The sequence below is a fragment of the Quercus robur genome, chromosome 2 (genome assembly GCF_932294415.1).
Source record: "Quercus robur chromosome 2, dhQueRobu3.1, whole genome shotgun sequence".
In the NCBI taxonomy this organism is placed as follows: domain Eukaryota; kingdom Viridiplantae; phylum Streptophyta; class Magnoliopsida; order Fagales; family Fagaceae; genus Quercus; species Quercus robur.
Window position 1 is genome coordinate 3,734,230 of NC_065535.1, and position 27,564 is coordinate 3,761,793.

At 33.8% G+C, this 27,564-nt stretch overlaps 1 protein-coding gene, 2 long non-coding RNA genes and 1 pseudogene across 8 annotated transcripts; 3 read left to right on the plus strand and 1 right to left on the minus strand.

Annotated features, from left to right (window-relative positions):
• The first annotated feature begins 219 nt into the window (after positions 1-219).
• On the plus strand, positions 220-2,748 carry LOC126709964 (putative receptor protein kinase ZmPK1). The gene has a single exon (XM_050410350.1). It carries the CDS (start codon positions 244-246, stop codon positions 2,542-2,544), a length of 2,301 nt encoding a protein of 766 aa, XP_050266307.1. The 5' UTR covers positions 220-243; the 3' UTR covers positions 2,545-2,748.
• A 782-nt stretch (positions 2,749-3,530) lies between these two features.
• On the plus strand, positions 3,531-9,144 carry LOC126709996 (uncharacterized). Of its 6 annotated transcripts, none has more exons than XR_007649548.1 (5): positions 3,531-3,892; positions 5,370-5,443; positions 5,567-5,735; positions 7,139-7,566; positions 8,778-9,144. It is a non-coding gene; the product is annotated as an uncharacterized LOC126709996 (long non-coding RNA). The 6 variants fall into 6 exon arrangements; XR_007649549.1 differs by having other exon boundaries at positions 7,237-7,566; XR_007649546.1 differs by lacking the exon at positions 7,139-7,566 and having other exon boundaries at positions 3,533-3,892.
• A 3,241-nt stretch (positions 9,145-12,385) lies between these two features.
• On the minus strand, positions 12,386-15,396 carry LOC126710018 (uncharacterized). The gene is made up of 2 exons (XR_007649554.1): positions 15,135-15,396; positions 12,386-12,942 (listed from the first exon to the last, which is right to left on the minus strand). It is a non-coding gene; the product is annotated as an uncharacterized LOC126710018 (long non-coding RNA).
• A 3,396-nt stretch (positions 15,397-18,792) lies between these two features.
• Positions 18,793-21,200, plus strand: LOC126709975 (putative receptor protein kinase ZmPK1; annotated as a pseudogene).
• The last annotated feature ends 6,364 nt before the right edge of the window (positions 21,201-27,564 follow it).

The following is a 27,564-nucleotide window of genomic DNA, read 5'->3' on the forward strand; positions in this document are numbered from 1 at the left end:
CACCCAAAAAAAAAAAAAAAAAAGACCACTTCAAAGTTTTCAAACTCTATTGATGTTGGATAAATTAAAGCGTGTTTAGAGCGCGTTTAATTTTTTATGTTTTTTAACTTGTGCTCCAGTCTACACTCTACATCAGAGTTTTTTAACAATTTTTTTTTCTGGTAGGGATGGTCTTTCAACTTTAAATAGAAAATCAATATGGTCTTCCTTTACCCAGTACCTCTCTAGCTCGAGCTTGCAATCATGGGTTCACTAGTCTTCTTTCACTTCCTTCTACTCTCTTTGTCATTTCCATTCCCACTTTCATCTTCAGCAGTCGTTATCAGTAATGGCACATCCCTATCGATAGAGAATCCAGATATTCTAATATCACCAAATGGCGACTTCTCTGCTGGCTTTTATTCAGTGGGTGATAATGCCTTTTGCTTTGCCATTTGGTTTAGCAACTCACGCACCGTAGTCTGGATGGCAAACCGTGACCAGCCAGTTAATGGGAAGCACCCAAAGCTCTCTATCCTCGAAACTGGCAATCTCATCTTAACTGATGCCTCTAACTTAAATGTCAAAGTTTGGGCCACAAACACTGCCTCACTCTCCTCGGTCCAATTATTTCTCTACGACACCGGTAATCTTGTTCTACGTAACAAGGAAGGTGTTTTGTGGGAAAGCTTTGACTTCCCTACAGATACCCTTCTTCCTGAACAACGTCTCACCAGAAACACAAAGCTTGTCTCCTCAAGAAGCCAGGCCAACTATTCCCCTGGTTTATATGAGCTTTCCTTCAACAACAGTGGCTTTCTTAGACTTCTTTATAATAGTTCTGATTCCAGTAGTTACTGGGTGCCGTCACCTTTATCATGGCCTCTGTACAATAATAGCAGAATTGCTGTCCTTAATGTCATAGGGAACTTCAGCTCATCCGATAATTTTACTTTTTTGTCAGCTGACTATGGAGCAGTGCTTCATAGAAGATTGACACTTGATTACGACGGTAATCTTCGATTGTACAGTTGGGAAGAGGAGGGGCAGACTTGGGTTGTTTCATGGCAAGCCATTCAGAGTCCTTGCGGGATTCCTGGTGGTTGTGGGGCCAACAGTTTTTGCAGTTATGGTATTGGTACCGGCAGGAAATGTTCCTGCTCACCAGGATACAAGATGAAAAATCGTAGCAATTGGGCTGATGGCTGTGAACCCGAAGTTTATATCTCTTGCACGGAAATGCCGAAAAGTGAGTTAGGCTTTGTGCTGTTATCCCATGTTGACTTTTTCGGGTATGATTTTACAATCTTCCCTAATTACACCTTTGATCAATGTTCGGATCAATGTTTGACAGCATGTGATTGCAAAGCGTTCCAATACCGTGGTGATTCAAATTGTTATCTGAAGACACGATTGCAGAATGGAATTCGTTCGCCACATTTATGGGGAGATATCTATTTGAAACTACCAAAAAGCAAAATCTTGTCTGATGCCAATCCTTTAGAAGAATTCAGTTTAATTTGCTCAAGTGATCATACACTACAAAGTTGTAAAAAAGGGACAATGAAATTCATGCTCTGGTTTGTTGGTGGAGTGGGTGGACTTGAAATTTTCTCTATCATTGTGGTGTGGTGTCTCTTCATCAAAACTCAGAAAAGTTTATGTGTTTATAAGCAAGCCTATGATCGGGCTGCCATTGGGTTCAGGAAATTTACATATACTGAGCTAAAAAAGGCCACAAAGAGTTTTACTGAGGAGATTGGAAGAGGTGCAGGAGGAATTGTCTACAAAGGGGTGTTGTCTGACAATCGAGTTGCTGCAATCAAACGTCTCCATGAAGCCAACCAAGGAGAAGATGAATTTCTAGCTGAAGTAAGCATCATTGGAAGGATTAACCACATGAACCTAATAGAGATGTGGGGGTATTGTGCAGAGGGAAAGCATAGGATTTTGGTGTATGAGTACATGGAGCATGGTTCTTTAGCAAAAAACCTATCATCCAAAGTACTTGATTGGGAGAAAAGATTTAAAATTGTTGTGGGTACTGCAAGAGGCCTAGCCTATTTACATGAGGATTGCTTGGACTGGATTTTGCATTGCGATGTAAAGCCCCAGAATATACTTTTGGACTCAAATTATCAACCAAAGGTGGCAGATTTTGGCCTATCAAAACTACAAAACAGAGGTGTCTTTATGAATACAAGCTTCTCAAAAATAAGAGGAACTCGAGGTTATATGGCTCCAGATTGGGTTTTCAATCTACCTATCACTTCCAAAGTGGATGTTTATAGCTATGGAATTGTCGTGCTGGAAATGGTAACCGGAGTGGGTCCATTAGGGCACAAAAGGCTAGTTACATGGGTGAGGGAAGTAATGAATAGAGTGGCTGCAAATACTTCCTCACTTGAAGAGCTTATTGATCCACTGTTGGAAGGCAAATATGACATTGACATGATGGAAACTTTGGTTGAGATTGCTTTACAATGTGTAGAAGAAGACAGAGATGAAAGACCTACCATGAGCCAAGTAGTTGAGATGCTATTAGGTCAGGAAAAAAATTCATAAAGCAAGCATTGTTATGAAGCAATTATCCAATAAATTGGAGTCATTCTTTACATTGGGCTGGCATTTAGCATGCACATTTAAGTGAAATAAGTGTGTATGTTTTTTTTAAAAAAATTATTTCATATTTTCATTGGCTTGCAAGAGTTGCGTATCATTTATATAAATGTACTATGATAAATAGTAGCTAATTTTAATTTTACTGGTCAAAATAAAGGAGGACAACTATTATAATTAATATATTAGGAAAATTTTTAATTTATATTATACTGTAATGTAAGTTTTACATTACAGACTAAATAAATGCGTACAATATTGTATATATTTATTTTCTTAACAATATAAGATTTATATTGATATTACAATTTAAACCTATAATTACCCTTATTATTATTATTATTATTATTATTTTATATGATAAATGAGAGTGCCAGATAATATATTTTTTTGCATTCGTTTAATACACATGGAAAGCAAATTCAATTTCTTGGTTGTTATAGATAAATATTCACCATCCTTTCCAAAGAATAAAACTTCAATAATATGTTCAAAAATTTTGGTTAAAATATATCGTTGATTTCTAAATTTTAGCATATTAGCAATTTTAGTTCTTGAAATTTAAAGTGATCACTTTTGGTTCTTAACAAACTTGAAGTGATTGCTTTTAGTATCTAAAAAATTTAAATGGTCAATCTTGGTCCCTAACATACTCTTAAGTGATTACTTGTTCATATGGAATGATAGTAAGTCCACTTCTAATTTGCCCATATCATCTAACAGATTAAATACAATCGCTTTAAACTTTAGGACTAAATTCACTAATCTAATCTAATTTAAAACTATATATAAAAGCAAAAAGCCTTTAAGGATATGCTGTTAAGAAGTGATAAATAACATTGTTTGGTAAGGCTACTGCACCGTTTAAAAGCCTCTCATTATAAATAAATAAAAAAATTAACCGGTTTAAAAGACTCTCGTTATAAATAAAAAAATTAACCGGTTAAACTTAGATGCACACCACGATAGAGATAGAGAGAGGCGATGAGTACACGAAGAAAGAAGCAGAGAAAGAGAGAGGCGGAGAAATCAAAAGCCTAGGCAGAACGGTAAACAGAGAAGGCACGGAGTGGGGACTGGGGAGAGAGAAAAATCTGCCACCATCATCCATTTTTCTTCACGCTGCCACTCTCTAATACACAAACCCAAATCGTGAGATAGAGTTCGTAAGAGGGATAACCGTTTCGGTACAAATCAAAAGAAAAAAGACTGGGATAGAGAGAGGGAGTTCACTAAGCCGTATGCCCGCAAAAGTCCGATCTCCCACCACCATCAGACTCCTGTAACTCCACAGGTAATTTTTTTTTTTTTTCATTGTTAAAATTTATGGATTAATTATTGTTTAGATTTGATTACTTTGGTCAGATTGATATCAATTTAGGTGTTTGGATTAAATTTGATTTTGATTAAGGTATCTGGGTAAGAATGCTTTAGTTTGGGGTATTCGAGTTAAATTAGGGATTGGGTTTTTATTTTTATTTTTTTTTCTCTTTTTCTTTTCTTAGGTCTAAACGTGGGAATTGGAGTCCATTTTTTGGGTGGGAGTGTTTTTTTTTTTTTTTTTAATCTAAACGTGGGAGTGTAGAATTGTGGCAGTGTGGGAGTGCTTTATTTATTTATTTTATAAATTCTAAACATGGTAGTGTTTTGATATAATTATATTCCATCTTCCCAATTAATTTTTTTCTTTCTCTTCCATCTTTTTCTCCAATAGCAGTTTACTAATTTTTTGTGCTAGATAAAGCCGTTGGGTATTCTGCAAAAAGAATTACTCAATCAAGGTTTAAGGTTTGGCTACCTATTACCCTAATTTCCCATTTATTTTTTCAATTTCTTTAGGTATGTTTTGTCAATTATTGTATTGGTTAGATTTTGTTTTTGTTTGGAAGATTTTTGCTAGATTTGTACTTTTTTGTTTGCCCCTGAAATTTGAATTGATTTATGTTTTATTGATTTTTGTATTTAGGTTACATTTGATTTTTATTTGGCAGTTTTTTTGTTAGATTTGTATTTCTTTTTTTGCTTTCCCTTGAATTTTGAATTCATAGGAAAAAACATAGAAATTATTTTTTCGCTTTCCTACAATTAATGATGTTGTGACACATAGGATAAAACACCGATCTAAAAATTTGTCATGTTCACAATTAAAAAGTGAAACATTAATTAAAAAAATTTCAAATTTCAAAAATTTTTTTTTTTGGTTGATGAATGGCTTTGTTTATCTGTTAAAGCATAGTGGGTCACCACACGTTCAATTCCATTGCTAAGGACAGCTAAGGTTGTATTTGGTAACGGCTTTTATTTTCTATTTTCAAAAACTTGTTTTTGAGAATATAAAGAAAAAACAATTTTCTTGTATTTTTGAAATAAAAAACATGTTTGGTTAGTTGAAATTAAAAAGATAATTTTTTGAAAAAAAAAATTGAAAATACTAAAATATGTTGTTACTAGGATTTGAACTCTAATGCTAACTTATTAAATGAGATAGATTCATTAAATTAAATGCGTATTTTCATTGACTTTTGAAAATTAGAATTTGAAAACAGCATTTTACATGTTTTTAGTTTCTTTTACAAATTGAGTTTTGAAAACAGTTTTTGTTTTCTATCTATTTTGGGTTGCCAAACAAGTTTTTTAGTCTCAAAAATAGAAAATTGTTTTTGGAAACAGAAAATAAGGGGAAAAAGCAGTTACCAAACATACCCTTAGTGGTTCAACATTCCCTGGTGGTTAGTCAGCTAACTTTTTCTTGACCTGTCTATATTTGATAGATGATGGTAACTTGGTAAAGAAGTGGACTACTAAAGAAAATCTCTACCCAATCTGCAAGCTTGATCAGTCTAAAGTAAGTATTGATAGTGTATTATTTATTTATTTATTTATTATTATTATTATTATGATAAAGGGAGTACTTTTTATTGTTTGAAATTTCCCCTTCTCTAAAATCTTTCTCCTGTGGTTTTTTTAGTTCACATTAGAAGAAAAGAACTCTGACAGGGTTTTAGTGGTTATAAGTAATGAAGATTCAAGTGATTGGATGAACTGGTCTAAAAGGTGATTTGGGTTTTGAAAGATTGGATCTTGAGGGCAAAGAGTAGCTGGAATCAGATCTTTAAGTTGCAGGACTAAATTAAATGGTTGGTGTTTGATAGTTATTTGGACTATGGTTTAATTATATATTGGAGGGTTTAATTTGAGAGATTATATAAGTTTACCATAATATTTATGTTTATTGTGCGTGAGTTCATATTAGTAGGTTTCTAAAATTTTGCTCAAGTTTTATTGACAAAAAACAGTTCTGAATTTAAAGTTATTGTTATGATCTATGTAAAGTATTAAAACTATTGATTTTCATATACATATTTTGTGGTCTTTGGACCTATCAAAAAAAATATTTTGTGGTCTTTGGTGAACTTGCATTGGGTTAGTGATGTGAAATTAAATTAAATAAGACTATTTGGTGTCAAAGCATATGAGAAAGTGGATTATTGATATATGGATGCATTTACAATTTCTTATAGCATTATTCTTGACAAATCAAAAGTAATCTATTACTCCTTTATGCAAAGCTTTTTTGTGCAATTGGCCTTATACTTTTTAGAATGGTAAGCTTTGATTAAGAACCATTAGATTTTCCCCATGAGGATCTTCACTTGGAAATCAGATTGAATTGCTTATTTGAGGTTTGAACTTGAAGTTACAAAATTAGTCAAGATTGATAGATAAGTTTTGAAGACAAGATAAAAATCAGATTATAGACAGATGTGCTCTAGGATTTCCAAATTTTTTTATTTGCTAGGCTTGCATTGGATTGGTTTTTTTGGGATAGTGCTTTGAGATTCCTTTATATAGTGGTTTGTGGAAAATGAGTTTTCACAGCTTTTAGGGTAGTTTTAGGAAACTTCAAGAAGTGTCAATCAAGTTGCAAAACTTTGGCTTTCTAGGTATTTTAAAATAAATATTAAAAATGCTGTGTTTTCTTTCCCTTTTTATTTTGCTTTCCTATTCATCAACTGTATGTATATATATATCAAACCAAGGAATTTTGAGTTTTAGTTCACAATTTTACATTTTTTTAAAAACCTAATGAGAAAGCTAATGAAACAAGCCGGACTGCTCTCAGCCTTTTTTCTGGAGCCAAAACCACATAAACCTTAAACTAGAGAGAGAGAGAAAAGAAGAATAGGAGGTTGTGGGTTATTACTTATTAGCAAAAAATAACATTGAAGTTATGCCTGAATTTGTATGCAGGAATTCACACTGTATTTAATTGTCCATGAATGTTTTTTTTTTTTTGGTTGAAGAAGCATTGGAAACGTGAATTGCAGAATTTTGTCACCACAAAAGACAAATTTGGATTGGGATCTTATTGTCACACAGTATTTGTTTAGTTAAGAAGAAAAAAGTGGATTTAGTTTTAAAGTTCAAAGTAAAGTTTATTTCCCTATAACATTGAATTGTTCATATTGTAATTTGATTCACTTTAAAGTTTATTTCCCTATAACATTGAATTGTTCATATTGTAATTTGATTCACTTAGTCAATTTGGTGATGCCCAAGAAACTTGAGGAGATTGCATTTGGATGTCTCATACCTAATTACTCAGGAGGCAAGTAATCTCTTCACTTATTATGACAGGAAAAGTCCACAACAACTGCGAAGGTCAAATAGCCAAATTGTTTTCCTTCCCTAAATGTGCTAGTTTCGTCAGACTCTCTTCTTTTACATTAAACCTTCGTCTCTTGGTTTCACAACCACCACATCACACCCTTTCTCCCTTATATTCCTAAATTTGCAACCCCTCTGTTCCTTATATTTCTTATGATTCTTGAAGATTACAAACCTCTCCAACACTGTAACTATTTAGTCAAAAGCCTCTCTAATCTGTGAGATTATAATATAATCTCAAGTATTAGTTTTGCTATGACCCAATTACAATGTCGTAAACACTCTGCTTATCTATGTAAGGTCAGTTTTTCTTTGATTTTTTGGGTATTTTCTAATTATTTTGAGAGTTTTTTTTACATATGATTGTGTAGATTGGATTTCTATGTGGGTTATGTTCTGTGTAAGTCTATCTTTCTTGGGAAATTTCAGTTCCTTTTTTTTTTCCTTAAACTTCTTTCTTCGATTCATCAGTTTTGAAAGATTTAAATTTTGAAGACAAGCAATGAGTTTTACATTTTAAAAAAATATTTAATTTTGACCAAAACGTTGAAGCAAACAGAATTTGTACTGCTTTATTTAATTAATTGGGTCGGTAGAGGAATTCTGTTGATGGGCTTTGTTGGTGATAGAATGAGATATTTGAAAGATCATTTTGAACAATTTAGAAACTACAAGATGGGAACAACCCAGATTTTGTGGTTGAGGTTTTGTCTATTTTAGAAGCTATGCCTAGAGCACTGTGACTCATGAGTATTTGTAATCTATGTAGTTAATTTAGGGAAAAGTTTGTTTATTGATTTATTTTTTGTTTATGGGTAAAAGGAAATACTTTACTAATAGGAAAGATGTTTACTAATTTATTTATATATTTCACTTCTGTAGAGAACAGAAAATTGAGGCTTTAAAATAGGTAGATGTCCATGTTCATCAGTTTGAGTAGTAATACTAATGCCAAATATTTACCCTTTTTTCTCCTTTATTCTCTATTGTCTCTTTCTGCATCATTATTGGTAGTATGTTTTGAGAAAGAATAAATTCTTTCAAACAATCCTGTGAACCTTTCACTTTGAGAGAGATAAATGTACACACATGGAAATGAATATTTCATTTTTTATGTTTTCTAGCAAACATAGTTTTAACTTTTAATGAGCATTTTGCCTCATAAAACTTTTGTTTTTCATGTAGACACTAAATAATGAATATTAATTTGATGTTTGTGATGTTCATTCGTGATCAGATTTGTATTACTAGAAGGGTCATTTTTTAGTGTATGTTTCTTGAAGTTGTTCTCTTTGAATTTTGGAACTGACTCTGTATTTAATTTAGTTTAGTGTAGTTGTTCATCTTTTCTTTGCGGGATCTCTTATTGTCACTCTCATATATAACAAATGTTTGGAGAAAACATCATTGTCTGATCCTTTAAACAAAAATATAGATACTAATATAAAAGTGATTTACACAATGAAGGCACCATTGTCATCTTTTATTCATGATGAGTTTCACTTTCACAGTTGTAGAACCTTTTCACAATTATGGGGTGCTAATGCTGGATGGCACAAAGGCAAAACAATAAGCCACATAGAGCAAACGGACGGAAGTCTATATACTTGAGGGTGGCCGATGCAATAATAGATTTGCCACGAAGTGTTTATAAAAGAAATGTTCAACCTGTGTTGATGCAAAGGATAACTTCCACTCTTTTTAGTTTATGAAATTTTATATGTTTTACTTTTGTGATCTATTGCCTTTATGAAATTCTAGATATGTTTCTGCAAAACTTGTGGTTTAAAATGTGACAGAATGTATTATTTAAGTGTTGTAAACTAAACAAAAAATGAGAAACCTTTAAATATTTGAATTCTTATTTTCAAATATGCCTTAGTGGTTTGCAAAAACAGTCGTACGCATCTTTTGTAATAAAGGCATTCTCTTTGTTGGTGTAAAAGTAAAGCCTTTTTGGTTGCTATGCTAATCCAAAAGTACGCATTTATAATCTTTCAATTGCTATTAAAAGTGTGAGGAAAATTATTAAAATATAACAAGATGCTAACTTTTGTTTTTTGTTTGACTTTGTGATTCATTAGATTGATTAGAAAAGCTTTAAGAAATTAAAAAGTTTTGTTGGTTTTTGAAGTGGTGCTTCAATTTTATTTGTGTCTACATAATTTCAAAATCATATAATTATGATACAATTTTGTCTCTGTTTTAATGAAATAACTTAAATTGAAATATTTCACTATAGGTGCTAGAAAGCCATCTTCACATGGAATTGAAGTTGGTATTGTCATTGCAATTTTGTCATGTTCTATCATATTTGATACTTTGTACCTGTTGGATGAACATTTGGTGAGTTTGGAGGTTGTTTACGACGTAATCCAATTTTAAAAAATTTAGAGGAATTACCACACATTATATTTTTATCTTAGAATTAAAATTCAATTTTTAAATTCTAATTCATATCTCAAGCTTCAGAGAATACACCTTAATTAATTTTATCTTTACACCAAATTTCATGATTTTAAAGTATTTAGCACACCCACTCCTATTCTTGCCTTTGTTTTTTTTTCTTCTTGGTATTTAATTTTACTATTATTTATCTTTTGATTTATGGCTCTGATCTACTGAAATGCTTTTTTTTTTTTTTTTCCTCTTGATATTTAATTCAAAATTGTTCTATTAGACTTGGTATTTGTTAATTTTTGTACTGCTCAGGCTATTAGGTTTAGTTTATTGGCAGGGTTTTTAAATATGTTGTTGTTGTTAGCTTTGCTTATTTTGTTTATTCATTTGTTTTTATTGTGTATGTCACATTCTTAGTTTTAAACAGAGGTAAACCAGGTCATATGGTGCCAATGTTGTTGAATAGTAGTTAACCTCCTAACTTCTAAAATTCTTATTCCTTTTAAGTTTGACATTAATTATGATTGAATTATTGTCAAAGCTGACAGTTTTTTTTTTTTTTTTTTTTTTTTTTTTTTTTTTTTTTTTTTAAATGGTTGCATTTTCTTTTGATTTAGGAATTACTACTATTTTGACAAGTAATAACGTAATAACTCAATTGTTAACAAAAAAAAAAAAAAAAAAAGTATTGTGAAAAATATGCTGTAGATGATGAATGATTTATTTAGTAAAAAATAAAAGATAACAGAAAGATTCAAAAGACTGAACATTTACTTGACGATATATATTGTCACTATTGTTTTGCTGATATATATATATATTGTCACTTGGATCAAACATGATCCATGCATTCGATGAAAGATTTAGAAGACTTAAATGGGCTATGTTTAGTATTGACTTTGAAGTCTTTTGTCTAGGAGTTCATGTTTTACCAGCAAGACTTAATATAACGATAGATGTGGCCAGTCCGTTGAATGGAGGGCCAAGAGAGAGCAACGAAATCTAGAACTTGAGTTTTGACTCAAAAGACAATTAAAGAGGAAGTTATGTTTGACGAGAAGGAGATTCCCAGTCCATTATAGCTTTTTAGTGGTATCATCTTAATATCTTTTGGTTAATTTTTTGTTTATAGTTCGTGAAATTTCAATTGCTATGGCAGCCTTGAAATCTTTTTTTCCCCCTAATTTTCTGGGGTGGTGTTGTTCTTTTATCTTCTCCTTTCTTTTTTTTCTTATATCTGCATATGGGATTTGATGATCTGCGTATGTAATTACATTTTACGAATTTTATACGCCTTGATGTTTGAATAAAAATGAGCTTAATAATCTCATATTAAATTCGTTATATCATTTTTTATTTTATTTTATAGGCTGAGCAGACAGCTATTCTTTGATGATAACTTGACATTATCCAACCAACTGATGTGGATGCTCTTAGGTTGTGTATGTATCTATATCTATCACACACACATTGAATCCCTATATTTACTTGAAATTAAAAGTTACTGTTTGGCTCATATATGCAACACTATTCATTCTAAATAAACAAATGTATTACTTTACTTTAACTTGGTTGATTCAAGCAAATTTAAAAATTAATCATCCTTATGTTTAGTTTATTGCTTTACCATCAACTTGCAATTCTTTCATATGACTTCTAATTTTACTTCTATATCATGTACTTTTGAATTTTATATATGTAGTTATAGAATACAACTTTTATGATCTGCACGATTACTTACTTTAATAATGACATCTTGATTGTGGATGCAAGCTAATGATAATCTGGTATTGCATGCTTTCTTGACATTTGGTACCATGGTAACTTTTTTTCTCATAGCAAGGAAGTACACACAAGAAGTGATTTGAAGAAACAAATTTTTAGTTGGTTATAATATTGAAACTTCGCTTCAGACATTAGTTCTGGTGAATGACTTTCATAAACTTGTAGCCATTATTTCCATTTAAACATTTTGGTTGTAAAATTGAAATTGTCTTGCAAATTTTAGTTCGGTGTGATTCATTGGGTTTTCTAGGAATAGTAGATTTGCTATTGGAAATTGTCATGTAAGTTTTAATTGCTTAAAGTCAGATTTTTTTTTTAGTCTCTCACAGCAGGGAAGTACACACAAGAAGTGATTTGAAGAAACTAATTTTTAAAATTTTTAGGGGATATTGGACACTATATGTTTAAATATACTACATTATTAAAGTTTGAATATATGTAGTAGAGGTATGATAACTAAGTTTATGTTAGATGCAAAGTTCATTAATATGTAAAACGATCCCGCGCATTGCGCACGTTAAACACTAGTATGCTTAATTTTGGAAACCAACAATATATTTAAGCGTAAATAATATCACTTATAACTGTATAAGTTTGTAACTTTAATAATATGAAAGCATGTTTTGAAGTTCTTATGTATGTCGCCTTGTGGAACGAGAATTCCCAAAGGATTTCGGAGCTCCTCCAGCCATATTTATAGCCAAATAAGCACAGGCTAATTTGAAGTTTGAACCCAAGCCAAGCACAATTATCAATTATGGGGAGCATCACCTATAACACCTATTGCTCTTATGAATTTGTCACTTTATATTTTCCTAAACGCTCTGCATAATATTAACAAAACAGATACCAAAATGATCAGTGGACCCAACAATTATGGAACACAAGTGGGGGAAATGCAAATTTCATGATAATGAACAGTTTAGAAAACATGTTTTAGTTTGAGAAATTTCTAACTGAGTCCTGCAATAAGATCATTTTCAATAATAATGTGACAAGAATGATTAAATGATGAAACACAAAGTTTCTCAAAATAATACCATGAAACTATATACTGTAATCTGTGAGCACTACCAATACACTTTCAAAGCCATAAAATCCAACATAAGGTAATTTATCGCAAATATACCACACTATCACATAAACCGGTCATGGGATTCACCCATTCACAACTGGCATGATATTGTCCTCTCTGATATGTAGTCTCTTGGCCCCATGGATAGCAGCCTCACCCATACTCTCAAGGTTTTTCTCTCCCCCCGTGGGTAGCAGGGAGAGCGCGTCAAATAGGACCTCTTTTGCATGTGGTCTTTTGGCCCCACAAGCAACAACCTCACTCACACACAATCAAGGAACCTCTTCCCCCTATGGGCAACAGGGAAAAATGCGTCATCCAAAGTGAAAGGACACTGACCTGGATCTGATTCCGTTGTCACAAAAACTACGGAAACCAAATCGGGTGATCACCGGGAAACCACACATGGCATGGTGCTAAAACCACATAAAACACCCAGGTTACATATACTTTGAGACACATAGTTTATATCTAGGTAATTTTAGAAAAACCTTAAATAATTTAACTTTCACAAGGTTTGTAAGATTTTCAACTTCAATCTTGTCAAGAGATTTTCTATCAATTCCCCACATAACAAGACAAGATAAGCATTTTTAAATTTTCTAATATACCATAAAATCCATGATTTCTTTATCAAAGATTAAATAAAAGATGCTCATTTTTCCATATCAACAATTCATGCATTTCTCCAAATGCAATACCAAATATGATGCACTTTTCGTATATAGTAATATATAATAGGGTCACAACACAACACTTTTATGAAAACATATATCCATATAATTTTACAAAATGTGTTTGACCCAAAAACAATGCTTATGCAACATGGTTATTTTCCAAAAATTCCATTAAAAAGCTACTTACCTCAGCAGTCCATTCCAAATTTACCTCAACCGGGTACCGCATTCAACCAATCAAGTTACTAGTTCCATCACCAAGTACCTTGGAACCTAGAGACACAAGTGTGGGGACGTAGGCCCAAATATATATTTGGCCTTGGGCCTTGTTCGAGGAGCCACAATGGTCCGAGAATGGATCAATAGCAAGAGAGATGTGATACTTCGAACTTCACGAGCAAACTATGATCATAATGGCTGGGAAAGGTTGTCTGAGGAGGAATATCCCCTCGGCTAAACGCAACGAATATCAAGATGTGCCTCCTATCATCCAGGGTGATGTACCGGTAGGTTCTACTAATAAAGACATGCACTATGAACGTACTGGAAGAATGGGAGCTAGGAAATATCTAAGAAAAAGTTGCTGCCACCGCGTTGAATGCTCTGCAGCTAACTTTCTGGCCGCATTTATATGGAGAAGACCCCTGAATAGTACTACCTTGGCTACCCCAACTCATAAAGGGCTAAAGAGGGTGTCCAATAGGACAAGCACTCAAGTAGTAGCCTAGATGATCAACAAATGGAGGGCTAAGATCATTGAAAGGGAGATATATAATGTAAGAAACCCTTGAGGAATGGGGGATCGAGAAATGAAGGAAAAAAGACTGTAGCAATCAAGAACTACATTTGTAACCAAATTTAAGAGAAATATATAAGAACTGATCTCCTTGGACTTTGCCGAGAATGGTTTTCTTTAGTTAAAACTTGCCTATCTTCATTCTCTTATCATCAAGATCTACCTTATTTGTTGTTTGATTCATTAAAGCCTAGTTTTTCTAACCCACTCTCTACAAATTCATTGTTTTGGGATTTTTGGACCTAAGTCCATCAATCTTTTGGGCTAAGGACTCAAATCAGGTCCTTACAACAAGTATCAAGCCTATTAATAACAAGGCCTACTACAAAATTACGCTATCAAATTTGTCTCCATAAATCGGAAAGGATTCTCTCAAAAATCAAACCTAAGGCCTTAAAGCCTAGCTTGACCAGCCCAAGACAAGTACCCCTACCCAAAAGGGAACCAAACAAGCATACAAAAAACTCATAGGACTACAACACAACCAAAGCCTTTAATTTCCCTTCTACAAACAATGTGCATTTACCAACTTGATACAACATATGTCACTACCAAACCATGATAAAATTAGCCAAAGTAAAACACTTGTCAAAGAAAGCACATATGAAATTACAAAAGAAAATTACTATAATTTTATTACTATTCCAAAAGATTTGAGACTTGATTAACCATAAAACTACATGTGTTAACACACATAAACAACTAGGATTATAGCCCATAACCTAATATAACAACCATCACAACACAAGTCAAGAAATTCAATCCTATAATTCATATAGGCAATACATCAAACACTGGGTAAGCAAAAGACACATGCTCACATTACTTGCACCACAATCACAACCACATATGCCAAAAACATTTCAAAATGTAAGGAAACCCTCTTTCAAAAATTAACCCCAATCTCCCATATAAATCAAAAACCCAAATGATTTCTCAAGAAACCTAACTCACATGGTTGCCAAACAATAAATCCATATCACCCCATTAAATTAAAAACCTCCAATCAAGTCTTAAATGTCCCAACAAACACAGCAAAACAACCCCTAAAACAAAACCCACACAACAAAGAGCAATCTTAACAATATAAGATAAAAGGCCAAAGATATTAGAAGGTGGGTCATGGAGATTTTACCTTACATTCATGTTGGGAGAAGACAAACCATGGAAAAGAGTTTGATGACTAAAATTTTAGAAGCTAACTGAGAGACCAAGAGAAGGAGAGATTCGGGAGAGCGAAGTGGAGGGATTTGTGTGTTTGTGTTTGTGTTTTGAGTGTGAAAGAAGAGGGGTAGCCGGTCAAGATGGAGAGAGATATTTGTAAAGATGTGTGGTTGAGAATAAGTGGGTAGGTGGGGAGTGTCATGTGTGGGTCTAAGAATTTGACCTTTTTTTTTTTTTTTGGTGTGTGTGTGGGGGTAAAGATTGGGGTGTTACACTTTAGCTTGCACTTTTGAAATCTATTAAGAATTTGATATATATATATATAGCCTTTTCATTAGTGTGCATCTTCCCTTTAAACCAGCTATGTACCTGCACAATGTGCAAGAGACAAAGATTGATGATGTTTAGTCAATCAAAATGACAAAACCATCATAAAATAAAAGTAAAGGGAAATGTTAACCGATTTCCTTAGGGCATCGTTTTAGGAGCTATTTTTGGAAATATATATTAGGAGAATAATAAAACAATAAATGTTATTGACAGCCTTTTATATTTCTCAAGAAAGTGGTGTCAAAGCATCTGTTATCATGACCCTAAAAGTAAATATAAGAAAATAAAAGCATTTTTCTTTTCTAACTTAATGTGATAGCATTGTTTACCTTTCATCACATAATTAGATAACTAAAATTCGCATGGTTATTCTCTTACAAGGACTATTTTTATCTAGCACAGTTATACAACTAAGATCAAAGTTCACACCACAAGCTAACCTAAGTAAACGATATTAGAAAATTAAAAATAAAAAAAAATAAAAAAAATAAAAAAACAATCAAACCTAACATTTGTTATTAGCATTTATTGTTTCCAACTTCCAATGCTAAAGAGTTAAATAAATAATCTCTCTTATTATTGGATTCTATAAGGTCAGAACTCAGTGGCAGGAATTTTTTCTAGCGTGATCACCAAAAAACTTAAATTATACAAAATTTAATAAAAAGAGAACTTAATATATTGACAAAAAAACATGCAAATACTTAAATTCTCACAATTTCCTTATATGAATTTTCTTATTTTGAAATAGGAGCATGATAGTCTTATTATCAATAATGCAAGCTACATCTCTTTCAAAATTTTAGTTACATAAAATTTTTCTAAGGCCTTTTCTTTTTGTTTGTAAAGACCTAATATATTGTTAAGGGGACCAAAGTTTAAGGACAAAGTTTGGCTACAAACTTAGTTGAAACCTAAAGCTAAAACTCTCATTAAACAAATTAAAATGGCTACACATTTTGAAAATCTAATAATTGAATTGCATGTTCTATATGTTCTTCAAACACGTCAAATTTCATGTCAATCAGATGTTATTTATATTTGATCCATGAATTTATTTTTTATGTATAATTTTAGACTACAAAAACTTGAAATTTAAACATTTAATTAATGACATAGCTATTGATCTTTGATCTTCTTGAAATTTTGTAAGTATGGAGGATATAAGAAAAAAGAAATGTAATTGATGTAGAACAGACCGCCATGGCCTTTTTGGAGTTCCAAGCGCACCTAAAATCGCGCAAGGCATTAGTAGAAATCACATGAAATTTGGCAGGCTAAAGCGAAATGGCCTTCTGAGCAATAGTCATTGCTTTGCCCCGAGGTACCCCTGAAAATGGTGAATTCCTCCATTTAGGCACCAAAAACTGCAATTTTGCCATTTATAGTAATTTTTTATTTCCTTAATAACTCTTTATTCAAAAGTCAAAATAAAATCTTGTTTGTTTTGGGCCGACCCTTAAGGTCAGTAGCTTATGATTTTGCATTTAACTCAGTTTTGCCATTTTCAGTAAATTTCGGTATTTGGTCACCTAATCTTGTAATTACTAATTAGTGTGAATTGGGGTTTTAGACATTTTTCTCAGTATTTATATGTTTTGTAGCCGTTATATGCAAATTAGACTATTATCAATAAAATACAGACTTTTGTCGAATTCTATCTCTGGTGGATTCCAATTTTATCACCTTGCGGATTCAAGGAACCCCTCTTGGATTCGAGATTTACTACCTAGAAACTAAATTTCTAAAAATTTAGTTTATGTCCATCAATGAGAACATCGTGTGTGCTTTTTTTAGGTTTCCATGACATCAGTAATACAATAATGGATTTGTCAAAATTCTCATCTAATTAAAAAAATATTGAGTGGAGTTGTAGCCTTAGTCTACAGACTACAATCAAGTTTGTTGCCAAAATTTGTCCAATTATGTTGGGCCCAAAATAATTTAGGATGGTCACAAAAATTTTTTTTTTTAATGATTAAAAAAATCATAATGTTTTTTAAATTTATATGTAATAAATTTTTTTTTTTTTTTTTTAAGTCAATGTGGTCTTGTGACCATCCTGGACACAATGTGGAGCTAGCCACCCCTCTTATAACTTTAATAATATAAAAGTAATTAATTGGTTCCAAACATATAGAAGAGAGCGTTAAGACTAAATTGCATTTTTGACCCTCAAAGTTTAAGGTTGTTTTCATCTTAGTCCCTTAAGTTTAAGATTTTCTTTTTTTGTCTATCAAATTTGATTTTATTTTCAAAAATGGCATTATGTTCATCTCTATGATTGATATGGTCATTAAGTGCCAACAAAAAGACATCGTTTCTTTTGGTTTATTAATTTAAAAAAAAAAAAAAGTTAATGTAAATTATTTCTAAGCTTGTTTAAATTTTTATTTGCAATCCACTAATTTAACGTTACATAAGCGTTCCCATAAGCTCTTATACATGCTTGTTTAGGGTTCATTAACTTGATTTGAAAGTATTCTTACCAATGATAAGAGTTGCATAATCACATCTATTAAGCCTATCGTAATAACTTTATAGCCAAAAGCCATTATTAGTCCGTGAAGTTTGCTTAGTGTCTACTTGACTAACTGAAGGTATGATGGGGCAAACTTTGAGTCACATTGCATCAAATTTGATATTAAAAAATTAAATCACAAAATCTGACTCTAGCTTCAACGTCCATATCCCTTTTATATCAAATTTATTTCCATATACCTGTCAAATTGTCCCCGTTGGGACGTAGAAACGTAAAACTCGTTTCAATTAAAAAATAACAGTGCAAAGTCACAGCAGCAATAGCTTAGAACCTTTAAGTCCCCTGACCAGGCTAATGCTCACTGCCATGGACTCCATCTTTTTGACCAAGCAGATGAAACTTGGAGGAAAACTCTCAACTTATCTTCTTCCCTAGTACTACCTCATAAAACAAATCTATGGATATCGTAGCTAATGTAAATTATGTGCAAGTCATTCCTCTCTTATGCCTAAAATGCGTTCCATTTCTCTATGAATAAAAATTCAAAGTTAAAATATATCATCGGACAAAAGATCAGCAATAAAGCACAATAAAGGTGTAGTAACTTTGAATTTTAACCATTGTGCTCCCAGTCTACACTCTACATCAGAATTTTTTAACAAATTTGTTCGGTAGGATTGTCTTTTTCGGCTTTAAAAAGCACATCTTTATCGTCTTGCCTTGCCCAGTACCTCTCTAGTTTGAGTTTTCAATCATGGGTTCACCAGTCTTGTTCCACTTCCTTCTACTCTCTTTGGCATTTTCCTTCCCACTTTCATCTTCATCCGTCGTTATGAGTAAAGGCACATCCCTATCCGTAGAGAAACCAGAAATTCTAACATCCCCAAATGGCGTCTTTTCTGCTGGCTTCTATTCCGTGGGTGAAAATGCCTTTTGCTTTGCCATTTGGTTTAGCAACTCACGCACCGTAGTTTGGATGGCAAACCGTGACCACCCAGTTAATGGAAAGCACTGAAAGCTCTCTCTCCTCAATAGTGGCAATCTCATCTTAACTGTTGCCGCTAAGTCAAATGTCACCGTTTGGGCCACAGGCACCGCCTCGCCCCACTTAGTCCAATTATTTCTCTACAACACAGGTAATCTTGATCTACTTAACAAGGACCATGTTAATTTGTGGGAAAGCTTTGACTTCCCTACAGACACCCTTCTTCCTCAACAACTACTCACTGGAAAAACAAAGCTCGTCTCCTCAAGAAGCCAGACCAACTTTTCCTCTGGTTTTTATAAGCTTTCCAAGTCCAACAGATATGATAACATTTTTAGCCTTTTTTTAAATTGTCCTGATGTCTGTAGTGTTTATTGGTCATGCCTTGTGTTTAACAACAGTAGAATTGGTGTCCTTAATTCCTTAGGGAACTTCAATTCATCCGATGATTTTACTTTTATGTCGGCCGACAATGGAGTAGTGCTTCATAGAAGATTGACACTTGATTATGATGGTAATATTCGATTATACAGTCGGGAAGAGAAGGGGCAGACTTGGGTTGTTTCATGGCAAGCCATTCAGAGACCTTGCTGGATTGATGGTGCCTGTGGGGCCAACAGTTTGTGCAATTATGTTACTGGTTCTGGCAGGAAATGTTCCTGCCCTCCTGGATACAAGATGAAAATTCGTAGAGACTGGGCTTATGGTTGTGAACCTGAAGTTGATCTCTCTTGCAACAGAAGTGAGCCAGGCTTTCTGCAATTATCCCATGCTGACTTCTACGGGTATGATGTTAATATCTCCCGTAATTACACATTTGATCAATGTAGGGATTTATGTTTGGCAGAATGTGATTGCAAAGCGTTCCAATACAACTTTGACGAGTATGTTGGTTTTTCAATTTGTTATGCTAAGATACGATTGTTGAATGGATACCTTTTGCCAGATTTAAATGGAAACATCTACTTGAAACTGCCAAAAAGCAAAATCTTGTCCCATACCAATCCTCCAGAAGAATTCAGTTTAAATTGCTCAAGTAAAGGTACTCTACAAAGCAGTAAATACTATGAAAACGAAACAGTAAAATTCCTGTTATGGTTTGCTATTGGGGTGGGTGGACTTGAAATCATCTGTATCTTTGTGGTGTGGTGTCTCTTGACCAGAACCCAAAAAATTTTAGATGTTGACAAGCAAGGCTACGTTATTGCTGCCATTGGATTCAAAAAATTTACTTACGCTGAATTAAAAAAGGCCACACAAGGTTTTGCTAAGGAGATTGGAAGAGGTGCAGGGAGAATTGTATACAAAGAGGTGTTGTCCGACAATCAAGTTGCAGCAATCAAACATCTCAATGAAGCTAATCAAGGAGAGAGTGAATTTCTAGCGGAAGTAAGCATCATTGGAAAGATTAACCACATGAACTTAATAGAGATGTGGGGGTATTGCGCAGAAGGAAAGCACAGACTCTTGGTGTACCAGTATATGGAGCATGGTTCTTTGGCAGATAACCTCTCAGCCAATACACTTGACTAGGAGAAAAGATTCAAAATTGCCATGGGCACTGTGAAAGGCCTAGCCTATTTGCATGAGGATTGCTTAGATTGGATTTTACACTGCGATGTAAAGCCTCAAAATATACTTTTGGACTCAAATTATTGACCAAAGGTGGCAGATTTTGGCCTGTCAAAGTTACAAAACAGAAATGCTCTTAAGAATTCAAGTTTCTCATGAATAAGAGGAACTCAAGGTTATATGGCTCCAGAGTGGGTTTTTAATCTGTCTATCACCTCTAAAGTGGATGTTTTTAGTTATGGGATTGTTGTATTGGAAATGGTAACCGGAAAGTGTCCATCAAGAAGTGTTTCGGATGTAGATGATGGAGGGGAGGCAGACCACAAAAGGCTAGTGACGTGAGTGAGGGAAATGATGAACAGAGTGGCCGCAAATACTTCCTCACTTGAAGAGATCATTGATCCAATGTTGAAAGGGGAATATGACATGGGCAAGATGGAAATTTTGGTTTGGATAGCTCTACAATGCGTAAAAGAAGACAAAGATGAAAGACCTACCATGAGCCAAGTAGTTGATATGCTCTTACCTTAAGAACAAGATTCAGTGATAGTGACTAAGATCTCGTGGCCTACTATATATGATATGTCTAGTGGCATCCTAATTTCTCTCCTAAGGCAAGCATACTTGATACTTGTGAACCTGTTATTCAACAAATTGAAGTCTTTCCATGGAATTTAGGCTTTAGCTTGACTTTGAAGTTAATTAAGAATTAGGCTTTTTTGTTAAACGATTAGGCTTTTTTTTATTTTTTTCTTTTTTTGTGTAACCTTTTCATTAGAGTACATCTTATGATTCTTATTTCCTATAAATTAGATATGTACCTGCATGATGCGCAGGATGAGAGACAAACTTTAAAGGTGTCAATTCAAATGAGTAAATGACAAAATCATAAAATAAAAGGTAAATTCATAAGTTGGCGAAAAATGCATTTTGTTTTATAACAAAATGTAATAGTATTTTTTTTACCTTTTATCACCTCAAATTAAGATGAAATTTAAGATCAAACAAAATAAAGAAGCCTAACAATCCCAACAAATCATAAATTCATAGCTATAGAGCGCATAATAATTATATAACTAAAATTCGCGTGGTTCTTTGATTTGGACTATTTATATCTAGCACAATATTACAACTAAGATGAAAACCGAAAAAAAATACAACTAAGATGCAAAGTTCATGTGACAAGCTAACGATATAAAAAATAACTAACCTTTTTTTTTTTTTTTAATTTTTTTTTTTTACCATTGTTCTTCAAAAAAAAAGGTGGTTTTACCATTGTTAATAGGTTATATTAGAATTATGTTCTTTTTTCTTTAAAAAAAAAAAATCAGAATTATGTTAAATGGAGCTAAATCTTCCTTAATCTTTGTTTTTAAATCGGATATGAGAAAAGTTAATTGGATATTCTTATCCTTCCTTTTTACAAACAGCCCTCATAGAATTCCGCATTAAAGTTTTGTGAACCATCAACCACACAGCTATATCAATTGGGCTTCAAGTTACACCGGCCATTGGATGTTCAAATTTGGACAGTGCAGGCCTTGAGCAAGGAAGGTGCAAGAATTTTAAGATTGGATTTTCAGGGACCCCATAAGCTTATAGCTGTAATGAGTTTTAAGCAGCCTAGGACCAACTTAGATTTTCCAACCATGACTAGTAAGATGAATTCTGATTTGTTCAAGAAGTCCAGCCTATTAATAAGGTTACATAGTCCAGAGTCTACCTCTAAACCTTTTGTTCAATCATTAAACCATCGACAAGGCTAAGCCTGAGACTTCTGAACGACCACAAGCCCATACCCATCAACAAAATAGAAGGTCTGTTTCGAGGGTTTAATGGTTTATGGCATGGTCGGTTGGTTGGTGCCATAAGAAGCTTCCAATAAATGTGAATCAACAAATAGATGCACTTATAATTAAATCTACAGGTTTTAGAGATTCATTGTTGGATAGATTGTAATCCAAAAATATATTTAAATAAAAAAAATTAATAGTAATGGTTTCAATTAACTCAACTGGTAAAGTTTCTTGACATGAAATAAAAGATTTGGGGAAACTAATTGGTGTCTTAAGTCTGATGATAAAAAACAATCATTATGGTGTAAAACTCATAGATTGAATTTCTATCCTATCTATTAAAAATATTCCTAAACTAGTCCTAATTGTTACACTACCATTGTAGTACTCTAAAGGGAAACCTTAAAAACACCTAAAATTAAGGAAATAAAATCCTAGTTGCTAAAAGAATGAAAATTATCTAAAAATTCAAAAATTAACAAATGATAAAATTTAACCTCTCATCTCGTCCTACATCATACCCCTCCATTTGAATGTGTAGAAGAAAGACAAAGATGCAAGACCTACTATAAACCAAGTGGTTGAGATGTTTTTACGCCAACAAAATGATTCTCAGTTAATGTATTGTAAGGTATAATTAATGTATGACCAGTGCCATTTTGTGGCCTGCGAAATATAATATGTCTAGTGGCTATATAATTTATTCTTAACGCAAGCATAGTTGTGAATCTAGTAAGAAGAATACCTTCAAGGAAGTGAAGGCAAAATTGGCTACGAAGTTGGCAGGTTGGAAGGAAAAACTGTTGTCCAAAGCTGGTAAGGAAGTCCTAATTAAAGTAGTAGCCCAAGCTATTCCAACGTATACTATGAGTTGCTTTAAAATTCCTGACTCTCTTTGTGATGAGATGACAAGCCTAATTAGGAATTATTGATGGGGGCAATGTAAGGAGGAACAGAAAATGGCATGGATTAGTTGGGAGAAACTCTGTGCTCCAAAGGCTTGTGGGGGTATGGGTTTTAAGCAACTAAAAAAATTTAATCTGGCTATGTTGGCAAAACAAGGCTGGATGCTCTAGACTGGGACTAATTCTCTTTTGTATAGGGTTTTTAAGTCCAAATATTTTCCTACTTGTGATTTTGTTGATGCTAGTCTTGGTAGAAATCCTTCCTTTGCTTGGAGGAGTATAATGGCTGTTGGGGACATATTTTTATGTAATTGGCATATCCTTTGACAAAATGCACTTTATTTGTATTTGGGTAAATCTAAGTAGGTTAAAGATGATCATTACAAGTGGTTAAATTGAAGACATGAAGACAACTTAAGAACTGCTCAAGAAAAGTGCAAATCTGCAGGCCTCGATACCTCCTCGACAGAAGCTCGATCTGTCGAGATTCATTAAATCTTGACAGATGTCTCAATCGATTGAGCTTACGAGTTTTCAAATTATAGCCAGTAATGTTTTTATTCTAGAATGTTATTTGTTTATGAGTTTGTATAATCCTTATTGGACTAGGAAAACCCAAGGTTTGTGTAAACCTATTTGCAATAGGAAAGCCCATTAAGCTCCTATTTAAAGGAGGAGGGAAAAAGAAAAACCTAACCCTAGAGAGTTTCATAAGGTTTTCTTTTTGAAACCCTAGCCTCCTCCTACAGAAGAAAGAGTTCTTGTTGCGTTTCTTGTACGCCTTTGGGTTCTGTAACCAAGCAAAGTCTCTTGCACCAACATTGAAAATCTTATTGGTGTTTCTATGTGAAGCTGCTGCAAATCAACTACAACAATCAAAGGGTTGCTGTGGAGTTAGTCACGTACTGGGATTCGTGCAAAGAAGTAAGTCGCGTACTGGGATCCGCGCAATTGGTTAGTCACGTACTTAAGAGCTGTGCATCGAAAGGAGAACTTTCACTACAGAACAAGTCCAATTGGGTATTGGGGTAAGGGTTCAACTGTAGGTTGGTAAGGTACTTGGGATTCCTTTACTTATAACCGCTTGTTGTGATAATAGTGGAGTTTCGGGAGTCATGACTTGAAAATCACCTGGTGGGGTTTTTGCTGTTAAGTTTTTCCCATTCGTAAACAAATCATTGTGTTATTTGTTTTCCGCTGCATTATTAGTTTATTGGTGATTTGTTTGTACTACCACGCGTTTGCATGATAAATTGATTAATTAATAACTTGGCTAATTAATTAATTAATTTCTAACACAAGAGGTCATTCAGTTTGTGGCCTATCAATGGCTACCTAAGCTATAGTTCAAAAAGGCAGAAGATGGCAAGTTGGTAATGGTCATAGCATCATGATTTGGAAGGATAAATGGTTGTCCTCTCCCTCTACTTATGAAGTTGTTTCTCTGGTTAATAACATACCTGAGGATTCTTGGGTTGCAGCACTGATAGATGAAGAGAAGGGTGCTTGGAAAACTGATTTAGTGTGTAATGTTTTCCTACCTCATGAAGTGGATTTGATTTGTGGTATTGCCTTGTGTGCCAATCTGCCAGAGGACAAGCAAGTGTGGGCGCTAACAAACAACGGTCTTTTTAGGGTTCGTAGTGCTTATAAGCTTGCTATGGAGCTGAGATCAGATGCACAAGTGGGAACCGGGTTTGATGGGAGTCACTTGAGGAGGTTCTGGAGGTCCATTTGGAGCTGCAACATCCCACACAAGATCCACCACTTTGCATGGAGGGCTTGTAGAGATGTGCTGCCCATGAAAGAGAACCTGGTCAGACGTAAAGTACTCTCGGATTGCTGTTGGGATGAGTGCAAAATGGCTGAAAACATCAGGCCACCTCTTTTGGAGTTGTCAAAGAGCCTGTGACATTTGGTGGTTGTCTGCTCTGTTTCAGGAATCACGGGTCCAGCACTTGGGTCATTCATGGACATGTTATGGTACGTGGTTATGGTTGCCCAGTGGGAGCACAGCGACATGGAGAAGCTCATCGTGGTGGCTTGGGCGCTTCGGTTAAACAAGAATGAGTGTAGGAATGGTTTGGGGGGGGGGGGGTGGGGCAAAGAAACCTTGTTAGGCATTGCTGCAAGGGGCGTTGGAGTATTTAGAGGCATACCAAGCATGTTTGGTGGCATTTGAGAGCCCAAAGAAACTAGGTGAACCTGTGAAATGGAAGCCACCCTCTCTGAACCGATACAAAGTAAATGTGGATGGTGCTGTGTTCAAGGAACAATGCATGGCAGGTGTGGGGATCTTAATTAGGGACGCTGAAGGTCATCTAATCGGTGCATGTAGCAGGAAGCTTATAGCTCCTTTGGGTGCCATTGAAGCAGAAGCAAAGGTCGTGGAGTTGGGTCTTCTGTTTGCAAAGGATATGTCCATTCAAGATTTCACATTTGAGAGCAACTCGTTGAATTTGATTAATGCGCTCCAGGACCTTTCTCCTCCGCCCTTATCAGTTGCAACGCTGGTCTATAGTTCAGTTGCCATGTCCCATTCTTTCGGAGGTGTAGATTTTTCACATGTTGGTCGTAAAGGCAATAGGCCAGCCCATTTACTTGCAAGACATTCTTTAGGCATTGCAGACTTGTCTGTTTGGGTTGAAGAGTCTCATTGTTTCCTTGAACAAGCTCTCAACCAGGATGTAGTTGTTATTTCTTTTGATTAATAAAGTTTTGTCGTATTTCCCATAAAAAAAAAAATTAATAATTTATTGGAGTGTGTTGATCTTTGGATGGTACTATCAAACAAAAGACAAACAAATGATAGATATTGATCTGATTCTGTTTCATATTTTTAATAGGATAAAAACAATTGCCATGTGATGAGAAAATAATTTCCAAACTATTTATAAAATAAAAAATAAAATAATAATAATAAAAAAACTCCACCGCCAGATTGAAGCAAGTAAATTAAATAGCTATTTGCACCTTCATGTGCCTATAACAACTATGATTTTTTATGAATTTGCTAGAATTGAGTTCAAAGCCTTTCTCTTGACCAATGAATCAATCTCGTAAGATTTTGTCGAAAACCACGTTTGCCGGTCAACTCAGCTTGGTTCAGTGAGACAAGGTTGGTACTGGTCGGTAATGGTTGTTGCTTGAACAACCTTAAATTGACATTCAGTTGTTAAATATTTTCCTAAATGCTCCGCATAATCCTACTTGCCCAAAGCATACACGAGAACAATTAGTGGCACCAAAAATTCAAGATGCCATCTATTTTTCTTTTAGAAAATTTAAACCTATGGCATTTGTTTCTGATGATTGTGCTCTTTACCATCAAACCAAAAAATTAGTCGGTTTTTGGTGTAGATGGGAATTGAATCTTAAATCTCTTATTAAATTATCAGAGACATTACCAATTGAATAAACTAAAACCCACAAGATGCCATTTATTGCTAACTCATAGAGTCAACGTCACGAGAAAGTATACCATGTTTCAGTAATACCAACTCAACATTTGTTTTGGTATTTCCTACCCAATAAATGAGTGACACCTGTTTCAAAAAACCACATCAAACTATTCCAATAAATAATTAATTTATCTTCTCGATAGCATTAAAAAAATTTATTAGTAGTAATAATTAACAACAAGAAGTCAACAACTCATACTCGTACCCACAACAAAGAATATAATAATTAATGAGAAGTGTGTTTGTTTGTTTGTTTGGTTTTTTTTTTTTTTTTTTTTTTTTTTTTTTTTTAATATAAGATAGAAATTCTACTCTAACCTAATCTTGGTGTATATGTATGTGAAGTTCTCTCTTGAAAACTTGAACCCTAACCCTTGCCCTCCACACCCCACAAGCACTTAATACTTGTGAAGTGATTATCACGCCAAGGATGCGTTGTGGTGAGAAGTGTTTATTACACACAAACTATTTTACACATGTAAGTGTAACACATGCACCCAAAAAAAAAAAAAATGAAATTGAGATTCTCAAGTTTAAACCATAATTATAATAATGAGGTTGGATTTATGGACCAGATGTATCCCATTATTAAGAAATAGTTTAAAATTTTGAAAACAAAAAAATTCTTGTCTCATGCTTTGTTTTTGTCTCTCTGTTAAACATATATTTGGGTTTATATGGCCCAAGATGCCCACTTGTTTTTTTTTTTTTTTGATACCACACAGGGGAGAAAAACAAACCAACAGACTACACAACAACTGGATTAAACTAGCTACAGTTCAGAGGCATTTGACATGCCAAGTTCGCAATTGACCAAACAGAATTTACAACAAGTTTAGGCACTAAGAACACATCACAGCAAAACCCATT